The sequence below is a fragment of the Cavia porcellus genome, unplaced genomic scaffold (assembly GCF_034190915.1).
Source record: "Cavia porcellus strain 051 isolate PalLab524CR breed Dunkin Hartley unplaced genomic scaffold, mCavPor4.1 scaffold_19, whole genome shotgun sequence".
Taxonomy (NCBI): domain Eukaryota; kingdom Metazoa; phylum Chordata; class Mammalia; order Rodentia; family Caviidae; genus Cavia; species Cavia porcellus.
In genome coordinates this window covers 40,022,374-40,040,521 of record NW_026947502.1, presented here as the reverse complement: position 1 = coordinate 40,040,521, position 18,148 = coordinate 40,022,374, and the positions used below count along the sequence as shown (strand labels likewise).

The 18,148-nt window shown below is 41.9% G+C and overlaps 1 protein-coding gene across 1 annotated transcript in view; it reads left to right on the top strand.

Moving 5' to 3' along the window:
* The window catches only part of LOC134471643 (leucine-rich repeat-containing protein 37A2-like), a 53,998-nt gene extending 42,808 nt beyond the window's left edge, over positions 1-11,190 (top strand). The window contains exons 8-14 of the mRNA XM_063230961.1: positions 1,061-1,179; positions 4,127-5,931; positions 6,277-6,381; positions 9,122-9,171; positions 10,663-10,714; positions 10,792-10,934; positions 11,016-11,190. Of these exons, the coding sequence (XP_063087031.1) occupies positions 1,061-1,179; positions 4,127-5,931; positions 6,277-6,381; positions 9,122-9,171; positions 10,663-10,714; positions 10,792-10,934; positions 11,016-11,106 (2,365 nt within the window). The 3' untranslated portion in view covers positions 11,107-11,190. The remainder of the gene's footprint in view (positions 1-1,060; positions 1,180-4,126; positions 5,932-6,276; positions 6,382-9,121; positions 9,172-10,662; positions 10,715-10,791; positions 10,935-11,015) is intronic.
* Positions 11,191-18,148: the final 6,958 nt, after the last annotated feature.

The window sequence follows — 18,148 nt, the reverse complement described above, 5'->3', positions numbered from 1 at the left end:
CCCACTTGTTGATTCTTTGTGATAGTTCCTGTGCGATTTGGGTTTTGTTCATGAAGTCTCTGCCTATACAAATGTCTTCAAGAGTTTTACTACTTCTGTCTTCCAGAAGATTTATTGTTTGTTTTAATATTAAGATCTTTGATCCATTCTGATTTAGACTTAGTATATGGTAAAAGATATGGTTCCAGTTTTACTCTTTAGGAGGTGTAGAGCTAGTTTTTCTAGAACAATTTATTAAAGGGGCTTTCTTTCAGTGAATTTCTTTGGCACCTTTGTTAAAGACAAGGTGGCTTAGTGTATCTGGAGTTGTTTCTGCATGTTCTATTCCAATTCCATTGATCTTCAGGTCTGTTTTTTGCCAGTACCATGCTGGTTTTATCACATTAGCTTTATAATATAATTTCAAGTCAGAGATTGTAATTCCTCCTGCCTTACCTTTGTTACCTAGGATTGCCTTGTTACTCTAGTCTCCTCTGGTTCTAGATGAATTTTAGGATTGTTTTCTTTAATTCTGTGAGATATGCTACTGCAATTTTGATTGGGATTGCATTGAATCTGCATAATTGCTTTGGAAGTATGGCCATTTTCATTATATCAGTTCTTCCAACCCAAGACACTGGGATAGCTCTCCATTTTGAACATTCTTTTCATTCTGCTCTTCCAGAGTACTGTATTTTTCAATATTGAGGTCTTTGATACCCTTTTAGACTCTTTCGAAGTCAACATCCTTCTTGTACACTCCCAACCCTGAGTGAGACTTTAAGGTTGAAAGAGATGCTTCTGGATGAAGGAACACATTCCTGTCACTCAGCACTAATTTCTAGTACCATCACGTCAGATCCACCACACACACTGCTGAGCTTACCCTTCTGTAGGGACCCCTCTCTCCCTCCTATTTACTCACAATATTCAAAAGCTGCAGTGGCTGTTGGCTTCCTACCCAGCTGCACAGGCTGCCTCCAGCACTCCTTCCTGCACCACCCTGTGGAGCCTCATCCTGCCTCTTTACCATTCAAGGGGCCGGTTTCCATTAATTCAGATCTCTGTGTCCTGTCTGCAGAATCTTACCGAGCAATATGGTCTGCTGCCTCTGCCAGTTTAAAAATGATATTGAGGTTGTCGGGAAGACTGTCAAGCTGCATTGTGACAGAACATGTGTGGTTAACACGACTCTGTGTGGTGAGTCTATGCCTGATGATATTTTTACTTATATTTTGCTTTTAAATTTTAAATGGTGATGATAAGATTGTAAAATAATGATATAACTGTTTTACACTTATTCATTCATCAGAGTTAAGCCTGATAAAGTTTTGAAGTGGTCCCCTGCAGACAGGTTCTCAGTTAGTACTGCATGTTGCAATAACAAAACTGTTCCATATTCAAAGGACTCAGAGGAAGGGCTGGAAGGGGAGGGCACACCATGCTTGGCTGCACACCATGCACAGTGCTTGCTGTCTGGTGCTTTGCCTTCCCGTGAAAACTTAATTCATAAAGTGAAATGCAGTTTGTAAGCTGATTTATGTACTCAGGGGCTCAAGTTTCCTCAACCTTGGGGCAGGTGGAGATCACTTTTGTCTTGTTTTTGCAATTGTGTAAAAGAGTATTTTGTTTAAGGCCCAGGAGTTTCTAATTGCAAAACCAGAAACTGCTTCCTATCTCTTCTAAGGGAATGCAGGGTTCCTCCATGCCCAGACTATCCAACACTGTGCTCTTCCTGGGTCTCATGTGACTCAGGTGCATTTAAGGATTTTTCTGTATGTCGGGTTTATTAGCTCTTGCTTCATGCTTGCAACATGTGACAGCTTTCACATCCAGAGAGCTTGAATACAGATGTCTACCAGTGATCTGGGACAAATCATGAATAATGGCACTTTGCTCTTTCTGAAAAGGCAATGTTGCTTGCCTTTTAAAAATAATTTTTTACTTACAATATTACTCCTTCCTTCCCTAGAAATATAAGCAAAGGAAGAATTTCTTAACTCTGTTTATAGACAAGGAAAGCAAGATTAGAGATGTCATGTGCTAGAGCCTCATGCCAGCCCTCTGTCCCCAATTCTGGGTTCTCCAGAAGCCCATGTTCCTCTGTGGTCATGATCTTAACTCCTCCTCTGGCCCTCACCACCACCACAGTCACTTAATTCTTCTGGAAGAGAAAACAGGTTACAAGTCCATGACTTTCATATCATCAGTAGCTTCAGATGCTTAGAAATATTAGAACAGAAGTGAAGGTAAGGCAGGCATCTGATAGAAACAGGTTTTACTCCCTTGTACATTAAGACCTTAAATCATGTTTGTCCAGAAATTGCTATTATTCTGAAAATGTGTTGTGCATTACTCCACACAGGCATACAACCAAGCAAATTAAAAGTCTTTGAACCTACCCCCCAGGTCCCTGCCCCAATTTAAGGAAGAACCAGAGCAGGACAGTATTTGGTTCTGGTAGTCTTTTGTTATGGAGCTAGGACATATGAGAGCAGGGCCAAGTGAAGGTATGTGGTGAAGAGGTGGAGAGAACATACCCAGAGGAGGACCTGGAAGCAGAAGGAGTGGGGCCTCTGCCTTGGCAGTTTGGCTCACTGTCACAGGACTGTCCTTCCTCGTGGTCATCTGTGACAGTAGCAAGAACACGACACACGGAAGAGGCGGAGCGAGGAATTCTTGCGCTCCCTCTGCACCTGCAGAGTGATGTTATGGTATACAGAATCTGAGCGGGCATAGAAGGGCTGCAGAGAGGGCTGCTGAGTGGGGAAGTATTGGCCAGCATTTGGCCTTTTATTAAGTATCGCTTATTTGGCTGTCCTAAGTTAAGTTCCTACACTATGGAATGTTCTGAGTAGGTAGTCAATGGTAGCAAGAGAGTTCTTTTTCTCTTGCTTTTTAAAAAAAATTTATTTTAAAACAAACAAAAGACTAAAAACGATGGTACAGAGTTTCAAATCAATGTAACCAGAGAGTAAGAATGGCTACTATATTCTGTATTGTTATCTTCAAAGTAGATACTCAGATTACAAGATATAGGTATGAAAAATGATCAAACAATGAAAGTGCAAACTGTTTTTTTTTTTGAGGAACAGAGATTAGTAGTATAACTATCTAATATATATATTTTCCCTTCTTTATTCTCCTTGCCCCATATCAGGTGTCCTTTCTTTTTGAGCAGTTTTATCCTCTTTCACTTTCACAGTATGTAGCATACATTTTGGGTCTTATTAAGTCTTTCAGCTTTTTACACTGAGGAGACAATGCAGAGTTTATACACATGTGAGCCTGATTTACTTCACTTATGATTATAGCCTCTAGTTGCATTCATTTACCTATAAAAGGCTCAAGTTTGTCTTTCTTCATAGCTGGGTAGTATTCCATTGTAAAAAAAAATACCCCATATGTTTTATCCATTCAGTGGTTGATGGGCATTTGGGTTGTTTCCAAAATTTAGCTATATTACAAATTGAGCTGCTATAAACATGGGCACATGTATATTGCTGTGGTGTGATGTCTTCAGTTCTTCTGGGAAAATACTCAGAAGGAGAATAGCTGGATCGAGTGGGACCTCCAAACCTAGGTTTTTGAGGAATTCCCACACTGACTTCAGCAGGAGCTGAACCAATCCTGCACTCCTACAAGCAGTGGAGAAGTGTTCCTTTTTCCCCACAACCCTTCCAGCATTTGTCATTGGTTGACCTCTGGATATTCAGAGCCATTCTTTCTGGAGGGAGATGGAATCTCAGTGTTATTTTAATTTGCATTTCTTGAATGACCAGTGATGTTGGACATTTCTATATATATTTATTTACCATTTGCTCTTCTTCATTTGAGAAGCGTGCGTTCATCTTAGATGCCCATTTTTTGGATTGGGTGTAAATTCTAGATAGAAGTCGTTTGTCTGAGTTGGTTAAAATCACTCTTGTTTTCTCATCAGATCTCATAAATCTTTCATTTTTTTTCTTTACTTTCCTGTTACATGTTTCATAGTTTTAAGTTTGGGTTTCTTTTTTGCCTCTTCCAAATGGTACTGAAATACTGACTGCTAACTTTGATTGGCATGATTAGCTGTGGGCTGACAAAAAGCTGGCTATTCAGTCTCCCTTGATTGAGAGCAGTCTCTTTTTTTCTTTTTTTCTGACAGTGGGACAAGCCACCATAGGGAACCTTGAAGAAGCCTTGATGAAGGGGTTACAAGCCCGAAACATGAACACCAACACTATGCTCACTATCAAGCCAGAAAAGGCATCTGCAAAAAAGAGCGGTTTGCACTTGTCAGGCCTTGTGAAAAAGCAGCTAGACACTAATGATGAAAATGATATTACTCACACAGCTAGTTTCACACTGCCATACTTCCTAGAGGGAAATCTAGAAGACATAGAGAAAACAATATTACCATTCATTCATCTCCTTTTTTCAAATACACAAAATGGAAATAATCCCTTGGCTTATTTGGAAAACAGTACGAGAAACTCCTCTGCTCAACTTGCATCTGGCAATTTGAGTCTCAAAGATAAACTGAAGACGTTACAGTTTCTCCAAAAGTTGTTAAATGCAAAAATTCAGGAAATATTAGATGACACAAAAAAGAAAGAGAAAACTGCCACGCTTATGCCATCTAGGACTTTAGATCCCCAATTCAGACACCAAATTTTTGCAAACAAACTGGAAAGTCCTGAAACACAGGAAAACAGCCTGGCAGAGGTGGAGGGTGAAAGGAAAATGTTTCCAAGCTCGAAGACCCTTCTCAAGGAGCTGAAGCATCCACAGCAAAGTGTTTTCAAGGAAGAAAGGAAACAGAAAGCCGGGGTTAAGGGGGCTACCCAGCCATTCTTAGAAGATGTCACCAAAGAGGGAAGCCTAAGGAGATCCATCCCACAGGAGGTGGGGCAGCATCAGAGGATGCCAAGACCCAGGAAGTTCGTGGAAAACTCTTTGCGCATAGAGCCCTCCTTCACAGACGAACAAAAAGTAACAGCTTCTTCTTTCCTAAAACATCCCTCCATGGACAGATCTCCTTCTTCCATCCCTGCCAAAGCCCTGCCCAAGGTGAGAAAGAGAACAAATGTTTTCAACTACATTTTGGATTTACAAAATGCAAATGCTAGAGTTAAAACCACAGAGGGTACAAAACCAGTCTTACATCCTGGAAACCCTCACCACTTTCCCAAAACTCATTCTCTCGTGGTCCGGGGAACACGCGAGGTCAAGCTGAGTGACAAGTTGAGAAAGAAAAACACACGCAGTAAACTACCACTTGTAAAGAGGCCTCAATTCTCAGCAGTGAGGACTCTCATCAGTTTCCCATCAGGACGATTCTTCTCATCTTCAGGAGAGCCCAGTTTTCAGGAGACTCCTGTTTCAGAATTATATGCTCCTTCAGAACTTTCTGTAGAAAGCACCCCTGTAGAAAACCATACTGCAGCAGATACTTCCAAAGGAGCAGATTTTGCATTAGGCATTAGTGTGCCAGAAGAAACTATCTCCAAAGATACAACTCACAAGAATCATTCTGCTGCATACTCTGCCGTGACTGCATTCAACCTAATACCAGCTGTGAACCACTCAACAAAGGCACTTTGGGAACACCCCAACATGGGCACTGACTCACCGCTCAAAGACTTCACCTCCCTGTCGCTATCATCCTCACGTGATCAGTTTGAGATTTACGTAAATCAGCAACTCTGGTCCCTCATCCCCAATAATGACATCAGAAGGCTGATTTCTCGTGTTATCAGGAGTTTAAAGATGGACTGCTCTGAGACCCACGTGCAGGTGGCCTGTGCCAAGCTCATCTCCAAGACAGGCCTCCTGATGAAGCTGTTCAGTGAGCAGCAAAAAGCCAAGGTGTCCAAGGCCCAGAGGGATACAGAGCATGGGAAAAATGAGAATTACATCATTGAGAGCGCAGAAGACCAGAATGAAGAGAAGGAGCAGCAGTCAAGGGAGGTGAGGTCAGCTGCCCAACATGAGGGTCTGCTGTGAAGCACAAAAGGGCCCCCATGTCTGTACTTTGCCCTGGCCACGTAACTGTGGTCAGGATGGTGATCTCCACCCTGCTCCTTGAGAGAAGGAAGATGACCTGGCATACAAGATAAACTAGAAAGGAACATTCATAATACTATTTGTAACATGGTCCACCATGTATGTTTTTATCGCCTTGCAAACTACTCCCCTGTAAGAATTTGATTTGAATAGTCAGCTTTCATCTGTCCCATCTTTGTTACTTAACAAAAATTTCTCTCTCTCCTTCCTCTTTTTCCTCCCTCCCTGTCTCATCTATCTGTCTCTCAGCTCAAAGTAGAAGTTCCAGGATACGGCTATAAGAACAAACTGATCTTGACAGTATCTGTGACAGGAGTAGCGATCATTTTGTTGATAATTTTCTGTCTCATTGAGGTAAGCATCACAATTACTTCAGGCTTCCTGGAAGGACTCTTTCCTATTGAGCAAACTCTCTTTTCCTGTATTAATACTGAACTACCTGACTTTATTCCAGCTGTTATATAGTTTGAGTTCTGAATCTGGTAATATTACTGGGTTTTGAGGTACTGGGGAGCCCATTTAGAGATTTTTTTCTAGGTTCCTTCTGTCCTGTGAAAGAATTGGTCAAGACAGGAACAAATGTCATGGCCTTTAAATTTATTAAAGGTAGGAACAGAAACATGCTCTGCAGAGTGCAGGTTAGTTAAAAGTAGGAAAAGAAGTACATTCCACAAGGTGAGAACAGACTGCACTGAAAGAGACACAGTGGCCATGAGGAAAATGGCTGCTCTCCAACCTTGACTGTCCTATCAAAAAAAATGCTTGATTTCTCTGGGGGCTGGGGATTTAGCTCATTGGCATAAGCGCCTGCCTTCCAAGCAGGCAGTCGTGAGTTCGATCCCTGGTACTGATAAAAAGGAAAAAGACAAAAAAAAAAAAAAGTGCTTGATTTCTCAAGAGAAGAATTGAAGATAGCACTCTCTGATTGGTTCCAAGTGCAGGGCTTTGAAAAATGTTCTGTACTTGTGTCACACAACTCTATGGTTGACACGAAATACCCACTTCCCCAGTCAGCTTGCTGTGCCTTAGTCCTCTCCTTAATTCTTTAAAAAAGAGGATAAAACAATAAAACCAATTAAAACAAACCAGTGTGAGAGATACAGGACTTTAAAAAAATACAAAATCAACAATAGTTACATAATGCCTTTTGATATCTTCAAAATAGCCACAGATAACTTCAAACATAGTAAAAATCAAACAGAACAGAACAGAATAGAAACAATAAAAACAAAACAATGAATGCAGTAAAGGACTTCAAAACAAGCCAATAGTAAATCCAAAATGGTTACCATAACGTATCTTGCTATCCTTGATATAGCTGCTCCTGCCATCAGATTTAACATAAACAAAAGAGTCTAAAACCCAACACAACAAAACAATGGGAATGACATAGGATTTCCAAAACAAGACTACTGTGAGTCAACAATGGCTGCAACCCTCAGAAGGAGGGTTGGGGATGCCACACAGTGTACTGCTATCCTCTGAACCTGTGATCAGACCACCGGCCACTGGCCCTAGACCTGCAATGTTAGTGAAATGGACCAAAGCACCACAGGCATCCAACTGCATTTCACCTCCACCGTTATCATCACAGTCTGTGTTTCTCTGGGTAACCTGCTGCTTACACGGTAGAAGAAGTACTTCTTGATTGCCAGCCTGCACACCAGAATTGACTGGGGTCCATGTGTTGCAGCCCAGTCGCAGACTGGGCTTGCTCGCTGGTATGGCCTTGTTCTCTCTCCCCCTAGTTCATGAATGGTACTGACTCATAGAGAGAGGCTTGGCTCTGGCCGTTCCTAGTCTGGTGGCAGTCCACATATGACACTGTTTCCCAGACTGGGCTTACTCCCTGGTGTGGCCTTGTTCTCTCTCTCGAGTCCACGAATGAGGAGAGGCTTGGGTTTGACTATTTCCAGTCTGGCAGCAGCCCGTGCATGGCACTTGTTCCTAGATTGGACCTGTTTGCTCAATTTCTACAATTTTTATGGGTGCTGTGGAATTTGATTTATACAATTTTGGAAAAAGATGAACGCTTGAGGCAAGGATGGCAATGGTTGTGTTTGTCACCTGACGCAGTTTGCAAACAAAAAGAAATTTTGCCAAATGCTTCTTTGTAGAAACCAAATTGTTAGGGCCCCAAAGCATTTGTGAGCTAAGGTCCTGCTGTATTATTCATCTGCAAAGCTCATAGCCTCTTTTTTTATCTGGAGTACAGTTAAGTGGCCAAGTTGAGTTGGATGTCTCACCATGACAGGTCAAAGTTCGGGCTGCACTCGAGATTGGGATAATCCTGGTTCAGTCTCCTCCAGCCCTAGGGTCAAAGGCATGTGCCACTATGCTTGGCTTTGTTCTTCACATTAAAACAATGCTGTTTAGATTTCTATTAGATTTTTTTTATCAAATTAAGAATGTTTTCTTCTTTTAAGAATTTTTATTAGGGATTACTAGTTGAATTTTACCTAAAATAGCCAAAAAGATGTATTAAGTGCCTGAGACTGGTGGCATATGCCTGAAATCTCCCATCATTTTGGGAGGCTGAGACAAAGGCAATGGGCCATTTGCAAAGATGTCTCAAAAATACATATAAACAATATATATTATAAAAATATATAATAAGTATAATAAATATTTAATATATATTTGAGGAATTCTCAGAACACACATACACACACACACACACACACACACACACACACACACACTGGAAACAGTTCAGTCCAAAGGCCCTGGGTTCAATTCAAGTGCTAGACAAAAAACAAACAGATTGTGCCAGCTGCACAATAACTTGAAGTAGGTGCTTTGGGAAAGTCAATGAACTATGATTAACAGGGCCGAATTCTAGTTTTCAGAAATGTTATCATGTCACTCAGATAAAATTTTGTTTTGCTTTGTATTTTGAGACAGGGTCTCACTATGTAGCTGAGGCTGGCTTTGAATTCACCTTGTCTCTAGTTCATGTTGATCCTCCTGCCTCAGCCTCCAGCACACTACCATCCCCGACTAAAAAAGATTTAGATAAAGAAAAGGAACAAGTGAAGAATGGGAGGTAGTGGTCTTGGTGTTGGATACTCATGACTGTTTACCCCCACAACAGATTTATTCCCAAAAACGGGCTTCAGAGGAAAATGAAGAAGAGTCCTCAAGGTAAATATGATTTTTAAAGGAAAACTTCAAAACCAGAACTAAAACCACAACTAAGACCAAGCCCAGAATTAGAATCAGAACTAGAACTAGAACTAGGGCTAGAGGAGGACTTAGAACTCATCTATGCTTAAATACCCCAATGTCACGGTGCACAGCCCACCTGCAGCACAGTAACCCTCCCTTCCCCTGATGCCTCCCCTCACTGCAAGGAAGCTGAGATGGGCGGGACCAGCAGGGAGGCATCTGCTGTCACCAGGCATCCAGTACCGAGGGTAGAGGTGGCAGGTTTGGGTACGCCTGCTCCTGTGCTGGAGAAGCCTTGTGGGGCTGCACAGGAAGCCCAGGTGCTAGGCTGGAGCTGGTGGAGGATGGAATCCTTCCATCCATCCGTGGAGGGGTAGGAGCTCATCCTCTCAGGCTTCCGGTTCCCTTGTGAGCCTCCTCAGTTCCTTTACACAAACCGCACAGCCTTCTCCTTGGGAGAGACCTACGTAATGGTAGTTTGCCTCATTTTTTTGCAATGAAGAACTGGAGAGAAAGGACAGGAGACTGCCTTGCCCTGTGTTCACACTGCTAGTGAGTGTCAGAAAGTAAGGGCTGAGCCATGCTTTATGAGGAGTCAGTGTATGTAGACACCATCCACCGCAGTAGTCTCTGAAACAGTCCATTTTGATTTCTTTCTGTTCTGTTTGCATTGCACAAGGCACTCTCCTTCTCTTTCACTCTTTCTTGATGGTACTGGAGATTGAATTCAGGGCCTTTTGCTCTGAGTTGCATCTTCAGTTTCTTTTTCTGTGATGATTTATGTATTCGAGACATGGTCTTGCCAGGTTGCTGAGGCTGGGCTTTAACTTGCCACCCTCCGGCCTCAGCCTCTCAGAATACTGGGATTACAAGTGTATACCACCACATATGGCTCATAAAGGACACCCTGTTTTTTAGTATTAATTATCCTTTAAAGGGATTTCACAATTCACTCATCAGAGACAGTCGTTGGTATGAAAATCTCTGAACTGTAGATCTTTACAGGTTGGACTTGAGTTTTTGCTTGATGAGTAGGGTGAACCAGCTAGGAAAATAGAAACACTTTCTGTTTATTCCACAGGGAGGGCTGCATGTGGGGCTAAGTATGATGGGGGACTGATGTGAAAGACTCTGGAAAGAGTGAGATTTTCCCCATAGTGTAGTTATGCAGTTTGTTCACTGAAAGAGCGTCACCAACTGATGGTGAAAATGGGGTGATAATCTTGCCTGGTTTCAGGCTGTGCCAGGTGCAGAGGTCTCTCCCAGAGACCTTGTGAGGCCCTTGATAACAGATGGAGGTTCCGAAAGCACAGCATCGCGCAATCAGGACGCCAGGTCTAGGTTGAACTTGCTTATTGTGGTTGTGAACTAAGGTATATATTTTGTCCTATGGAGACCTGAAGTGTGCCGTCTGAGATGAGAACAATAATGCGAATCACTCACTGTCTTGCACGTGTTTTCCCACAGGGGCTTTTCCCAACGTTGGCATGGGAGATACAAAATGGAGCAGGAAAAGGAGGTAAATTTGAGATGGACTCAGTGCTGTGGTGGTGGTGGAGGGGAGGCAGAGCTCCTAAGTCCCCTTCTGTTTTCCAGAAGGCCGTGAGTGGGGTTGTTTGCCCGCTGTGGCTTAAGGATATGTACAGACCTATCAGTGCCTCACACATGAAACAAGTGTCGGCCAAGCTGCATGGGAAGGATTCCTCTGATGAGGGTGAGATTTTCACAAAGCACGCAGGGTAAGTGGATGGGGATGACTTAAAATTGCAATCTAAAATGAAGAATAAAGAAAGCCTCACTGCCTTGGCCTTGTTCTCCAGGGAGGTCCACGGAGTCACCACAGAGGCAGCGCCCACAGCGTCGGCCATCAAGGATAAGAAAAGGGGGCTCAAGAAGGCGCCCGTGGAGTGACCCTGACTTGCCTCCAGTGACTGGCAAATCTTTTTTTCACATTGTTTCGCATTGTTACATTAAAAGCTATAATATTCATAAGCACTTCTAGCCATGCAGTAAGAAAATAAGTCCTGATAGTCAAATTGATGTGTGCATGTAACGCACGGCATAGTGGGACTGCTGCTCGGATCCTTTGTTGTGGTCCTGCTTCTGGGGGAGCCAGTGTGGCCTTCTTGTCCTTGGCAGCCAGGATAACCAGTTTCTGTAACCAAACGCGTTTGTGGGTTTGGCATTTATAGACTCCTAACACTTAGCCCAATAATCCATGGAAGCATAGTTTTTGTCTTATTTGTCTTATCATCATTGCACAGGAAATGGAGCTCAAAGAATATAAGTAATCTGGCCAAATACACAAAGCCGCATATCTAAAGCCTCAAATTAGAGTTTTAATTAAGGACCCTAAGACTCTAAGGATTTTAACCAAGACACTGCCCCACTATAGAGTATAGAAACATGGGGACATACAGACCTTGCTACCTGCTGTCACATGGCTTAGTTTTCTGAAGATGGGCCATCAGAATTTGGGGGACAGGTGAACCTCCAAGTCCCCAGGTGTAGGAAGTGGCTGAAGTTGGAGATGGATCACATGTGTGGGGCTAATGCAAGGCCAGGCCTGTGAACATAGAGCCCAAAGTGAGCCACATAACAAGCTGTTCCAGCTCTGGAAGGCAAGGTGCCCAGGTGAGTCAGTCAAATAATAGGGGTTGAAATTGACATCAGTTCCCTGAGTGCCTAAATAAATGGACTAAGGTGGTTGAGCAGTTCCTTTCCTCCGATCTGGAGAGAGGGTCCCACCTGATCCCAGCTTTGTGTGTCTTGCCCTTATTTTTTCACCTTTTCACCGCCCTTCATGGTCCTCACCCCAGGAAGTTTGAGAGCTGCATGAGTCATGGCACCTAAGATTACTGATGTTCAGCATGGAACCTGGGAGTCTGAGGCACGTCCCTCTGCCTCAGCTACTGTGAGATACTTTGGCTTCCTGTGCTCATGGAATCGGGATGGCTACGACTTAACGACCCAGCACCTACAAAAAGAGCAGGCTCTGTTCTCCCTAGGTCCCACTCACTTTTGTGCTTCATGATGTGTGACATGCCTCTTAACACACACATCGTGTCCCCTGTGTTAAGCAAAGACTCGGCTGTGAGTGTCTTCAGACTGTAAGAGAGGACAAGGAGCCAACTCTGTGGGCACAAGAAGACATACATTACCCTGCAGAAATGCTGAGATTGAGACGGAAGGATGAGCTCAGCAGGGCGGTGGGTGTTCAGTGAGCAGGGTGGCATGGGACTCAGGCACAGGCTGGGAAAGGATGGGATGAAAATGACTCATGGGCCTCCTTCCTGGACATTTGGAGCCAGGAAAACATACACCTGTTTTAAGTGCTCTTTATACCACGTGACCACTTTGAGCCTCCCCTGGGCACACTGCGATGCATAACTTCAAGTCAGCTCACAACAGGTGAAGCCTTGGGGGTGTACTTTTTCTCTTCTGGTCCTGTAGTTTTGTTTTTTTTCTTTCCATGGTAAGCTAATACCAGACGTAGTGATCGAGCCAGTGAAGGGCAGGTGTCAGGAGCAGTCTGTAGCAACTGTGCTTTGGGTACTTTAGATTTGGAGACTTTGGTCAAGTGGGAGCCCAGGGTCTGAATTCAGACCACAGTATTGGGCTGGGGAGGTACAGGCAGGTCCTAAGAGTGCACATGAGGGCTGGGGAACAGGCCAATTCTCGGCAGAAACCTGCACTGAGCTCGGCTCGGGGTCTTCTGCTCCTTTGTCTCTGGGCAAGAAAGGTGTCCCTACGTCTTTGACAGTGGAAACCCATGGGTGCTTCCATCTGTACAACTGTCTGTTGAGTGTATGGACTTGTTCCACAAACTGCCAGGCTACTTTCACTAAAAAGAGTGACTTCACATGGGCTGCAAATGTCCTACGAGTGACTGAAAGCAGGATTACAAACTTTGATGCCTTTTGAGTCATCTTCCCTGGCAGTCCCCTTGGATTCTCTGAGCCATCCATAAATGTCTTTCGAGGCGCGAAAAACCCATAGACAACTTTCTTCCTGTCTTTAAAAGCTTAACTACTTAACTCAGCAGTTCTACATCCTGGGGTGTAGAGGACATGCCCTAGGGTGGCTGTTCCCCATCCACACTATTGTAATAGTTGTTTCATTGTATCAGCTTAAGAAGTTTAAAAGTTTTAAGTGGCTCTGCAGCAGCCAGGGTCTTCACTTTGAAAACTTCCTGAGGCTGTGCAAGAGGAGGCCATGGATATAGTGAGTGCTATATTCCCATGGTGGGTAGCCTGCTCACAACACGAGGGAATAAAAGAGGCTTGTTGCCATTTGTGTAGCTTCTTGCTATGTTCTGCCAATTTCTGCCCCTTTGCCAGGTCACCCTGATTGGGAGCTAGCTGGTTCTGGACTAAAACCTCTACAAACTGTGAGCTAAATGAACCTTTCTGCACTTAATTTTGGAGCATCAGTTATTTTGTTTCAGCAATGAGACAAAAGTAACCAAGTGCAACCACAATTGTGGAGAGAACTGAGTTCATGAACTAAGGTACGGCTGTAAAAGTACTGGTGAAGGATACAGGATTGTTTTGCTCTGCAAAAGTTTTTGGTACACATATGCACTCAGTCTCCCAGACCTGATAGGCTTTCTAGGATATGCAGGGACAGGAGATCACTGCTCCAGAGTCACCCTCCTCAGCAGGGCAAATCTGTATTCTCTGCTCCCCTTCTGGGCTGCTTGGCTCTTTCCCTCAGACCACAGTTTGGTGTTGCGGTTTCCTCAGCCCATTCCCGCCTTACTTAACTTCCCTGGGTACAGGTTACTCCCGAGCTGGACCTCTGTCCTCTGCTTCCCTAATCCTCAGAATTGCTCAGGAGGCAGAGTGTTTGGAGACAGGTAGGCTACAAAAGCTGGGAGCACCTTTCCCAATAAGGAACTATGCCTACCAATTACTCATGTGGAATAAAACCACAACCACCCACACATGTTTCTAAGAGGGAAAACAAGTACATGACAGCTGTTCAATTTTTTACTCTTAATATTTTCCTGCTACTTTATTAATTCATATTTTTACTGAATACTAACTGAATTGCTGCTTCTGAACAGTTCTGAATTGTGAACTCCTAAAAGCAGGAAGAGACTGGCAGGAGCCAGAGATTTTCAGTTGTGAAAAAAGTAAGCATGAAATCATAGTATCTATTATCTTCTTTTAGCAAATTATAAGGTAATTTCCTGGAAACCACTGCCCCTTAACACGGTATGCCTGATTGCTGCTTTTCATTTTGATCCTGTAGACTGCTTCCAGAGTCAGTCTGCCACTGAGCTACATTCCTAGCCATCTCTATTTTTTATATCAGATGGGGTGGTCTTAAGTTGCCCATGCTAGTCATGAAGTTGTTTGTTTGTTTTTTTGTTTTGGCCATGAGCTTTTGATGGTCCTGTTACAGTCATTTGAGTAGCTTATATTTGAGTAGCTATATTACATGTGCCATGGCAGCAAGCTTCAGATTTATTTTTTAAAAATTATTTTCAGTGGTACACTATTGACATATACAAGATTACATTCATGATTTGTACCTGTATGTTTTATGATTTCTTTTTCTCATTTCTTCTTTCCTTCTCTTTATAAAACTTTGTTCCTTTTGTTTTTTGCTACTCTTTCTTATTTTTATCTCTATCTCCACACTTCCTTTTGTCCTGTTCCCTCCACTGTTCCCCTTCCATTTGGACATTTTATTCCTACTTCCCAATATCTATTATACACGTGGGCTTCTGTTCAGGACATTGTTATTTAATTTCTATGTATTTATATTACTTTTGTGGTTTCTTTTGCCACTGATTTCCCATTTCATTGCCCTATGATTTGATAACATACATGGAATAATTTCAATTCCTTTGCATTTATTTAAGCATGTTCTATGAGCTAGTATGTGATCTACTTTGGTTTCTCATACCAGGGAAACAATGTGGTATGTAAATGTATGCCTGCTTTGTTTCACTTGAGAGGATGGTCTCTTGGTATATCCATTTACCTAGAAAGGTCTTAAGTTTATCCTTCATTATGGCAGAGTGGTAATTCATTGTATTAAGAAATCTTCATCATCTTTATCAATTGGCTGATGGGCATTTGGACTGCTTCCGAGATTTAGCTATTAATTTTGCTGTTATTAACATGGGTGTGCATATATGGATGTGGTACTATGTTTATTCTCTTGGAAGATATTGAGAAGGTAACTAGCTTAGTCAAATGGAATATCTAGTTTTAGTTTTTTGAGGAATTTCCACATTGTTTTCACCAGTCTACACTCTCACCTACAGACAGAAGTGTTCCTTTTTCCCCACACCCCCACCAGCATTTGTTATTGGTTGATTTCTTGATAATAGCTATTCTTTCTGGGATGAGATGGATCCTCGGCATTATTTTAACTTTCCGTTTCTAAATGATCAGTGATGTTGAACATTTTCTCATATATTTACTGGTTGTATTACTTCATGTGAGAAAATACTCATTTCAGATGCCCATTTTTAAATTGGGTCTTTAAATTTAGGGAGCTGATGTTTCAGTTCTTTATATATTCTAGATATTAGTTATTTGTCTGAAGAGTAGATGCTAATTTTTTCTCCATTTTATGGGTTTTCTCTTCACTCTGATGGTGGGTTCTTTTGCTGTGAAAGTTTTTAGTATGATGTGGTCCCGCTTGTTGATTCATATGTATCTAGGAATCTGTCCATTTCTTTTGCATTTTCCATCTCATTTAGAGTACAGGTTATCAAAGTAGGTATTGATGATCTTGTGGATTTCTGTAGGATGCATTGTGACTTCTCTCTTTTCATTCCTCATCATATGAATTTGAGTCTTCCTTTCTTTTGATAAGGTTGGATAAGGGTTTGTCTATTTTATTTAATTTTTTAAAGAACCAGCTCTTGAATTCATTGATTCTTAGTATCATTTTGTTAGCCTCAATTTCAGTAATTTCTGCTCTGATCTTTTAACTTCCTTCCTTAACTTGCTATTTCTCAAAGCTTGAGGTTTATCATTATTAATTTAAGTGAGCTTGCCCCATTTTTCTGATATAGTTCACTGCTATAAATTTCCATTGTAGGAATGTTTTCATTGTATACCATAAGTTCTAGTATACCTTATTGGAACTATAATTTAGTTATACAAATTGTCTAATTTCTACCTTATCTGTAACTCATTTTTTTGTTCAGGACATTGTTATTTAATTTCTATGTATTTATATTACTTTTGTGGTTTCTTTTGCCACTGATTTCCCATTTCATTGCACTATGATTTGATAACATGCATGGAATAATTTCAATTCCTTTGCATTTACTTAAGCATGTTCTATGAGCTAGTATGTGATCTACTTTGGAGAAAGTCCACTGTGCTGCTGAGAAGAATGTGTTTTCTGTTGTGGGGTGGAACACATAACTGCTAAGTCTATTTTGAAATGTTTGGTTCATCTCCAATATTTTTCTTTTGGTCTAGTTGATATACTTGTGACAGTGAGGTATTACACTTTATTAGTGTTTATTTGATTTCTCATATCCATTAATATTTGCTTTATACAGTTGGGTGTGCTGGTATTTAGTGCATAAATATTTATGGTTGTTATATCTTCCTCATATTATTTGCTTAATGAGTATTAAATGACCTTCTTATTTCTTCTGATCAGTCTTGGCTTAAAAACAAACTTCATCTGCAAATAGAATAACTCACTTTTTTCCTGAGTTCATGTCTTATGGAATACGGTTTTTGGTCCTTCAACTTTCCACCTATGGCTATTCATTGATTGGGGGTAGAAAGAACAAGGCCACACCAGGAAGCAAGCCCAGTCTGGGAACCAGTGCCATACATGGGCTGCTGCCGGATGGGAACAGCCAAATCCAAGCCTCTCCGCAAGAGTCAGTGCCATTTGCAGACTGGGCATAGAGAGAACAAGGCCACACCAGGAAGCAAGCCCAGTTCAGGAACCAGTCTCATGTACAGGCTGCCACTAGGCTGCAACAGACAGACCCTAGCCAGTTCCAGGGTGCAGCTGGCAAACAAGAAATACTACCTCTCCACTGTCAGCGACAGGCTTATCCAGAGAAACACAGACTGTGATAATAGCTGTGGAGGTGAAATGCAATTGGATACCTGTGGTGCTTTGGTGTTTCACTAACGCTGCAGGCCTAGGGTCAGTGGTCTGATCATAGGTTCAGAGGATGGCAGTACGCTATGTGGCATCTAGAGGGGATTTCCTTCCCAGGGTTGCAGCCATTGTTGATTCCCTGTGGTCTTATTTTGGAAGTCCTATGTCATTTGCATTGTTTTGCTGGGCTGGGTTGTATTCTCTTTTGTTTGATTATGTCAAATCCAAAGGCAGGAGCAGCTATTTTGAGGACAGCAAGATATATTATAGTAGTAATTTTGCATTTATTATCAGCTAACTTTGAAGTCCTTTAGTGCATTTATTTTTTTTGTTTTTATTCTATTTTATTCTGTTTGATTTTCACTATGTTTGAAGTTATCTGGAGTTATTTTGAAGACATAAAAAAATTATGGTAACTATTGTTGATTTTGTAATGTTTCTGAAGTCCTATACCACTTACATTGGTTTGATTTTATTTGTTTTATCCTCTTAAAAAAATACAATGGTAGACCCACTGATCAACTTGTTTTTCCTAAAAATGAAAGGTGAACTGAAACACACAAACTATAACAAGCACAAAATGAACTGAATGCCTGCAAGTTTACACTGATAGGTAAAGGTAAACAAATCCTACCCCCCAGTCATGGCTTCCCTGATAGTCTCACTATAAGAAAGCTGTGGTGGGCCAGCCAAGTACTTGTTCCCACAACAAGACTCAGAGTTTTTGAGAAAAAACTCACAGTCTTATACTGTTCAGCTTGTAATGGTTAATGAAAAACTTACCAGATAAACCTTGTGTTTCAGTTTTTTTCTCTTCCCCTTCGCCTTGCTTCAGAGGCCTGATGCTGCTGGA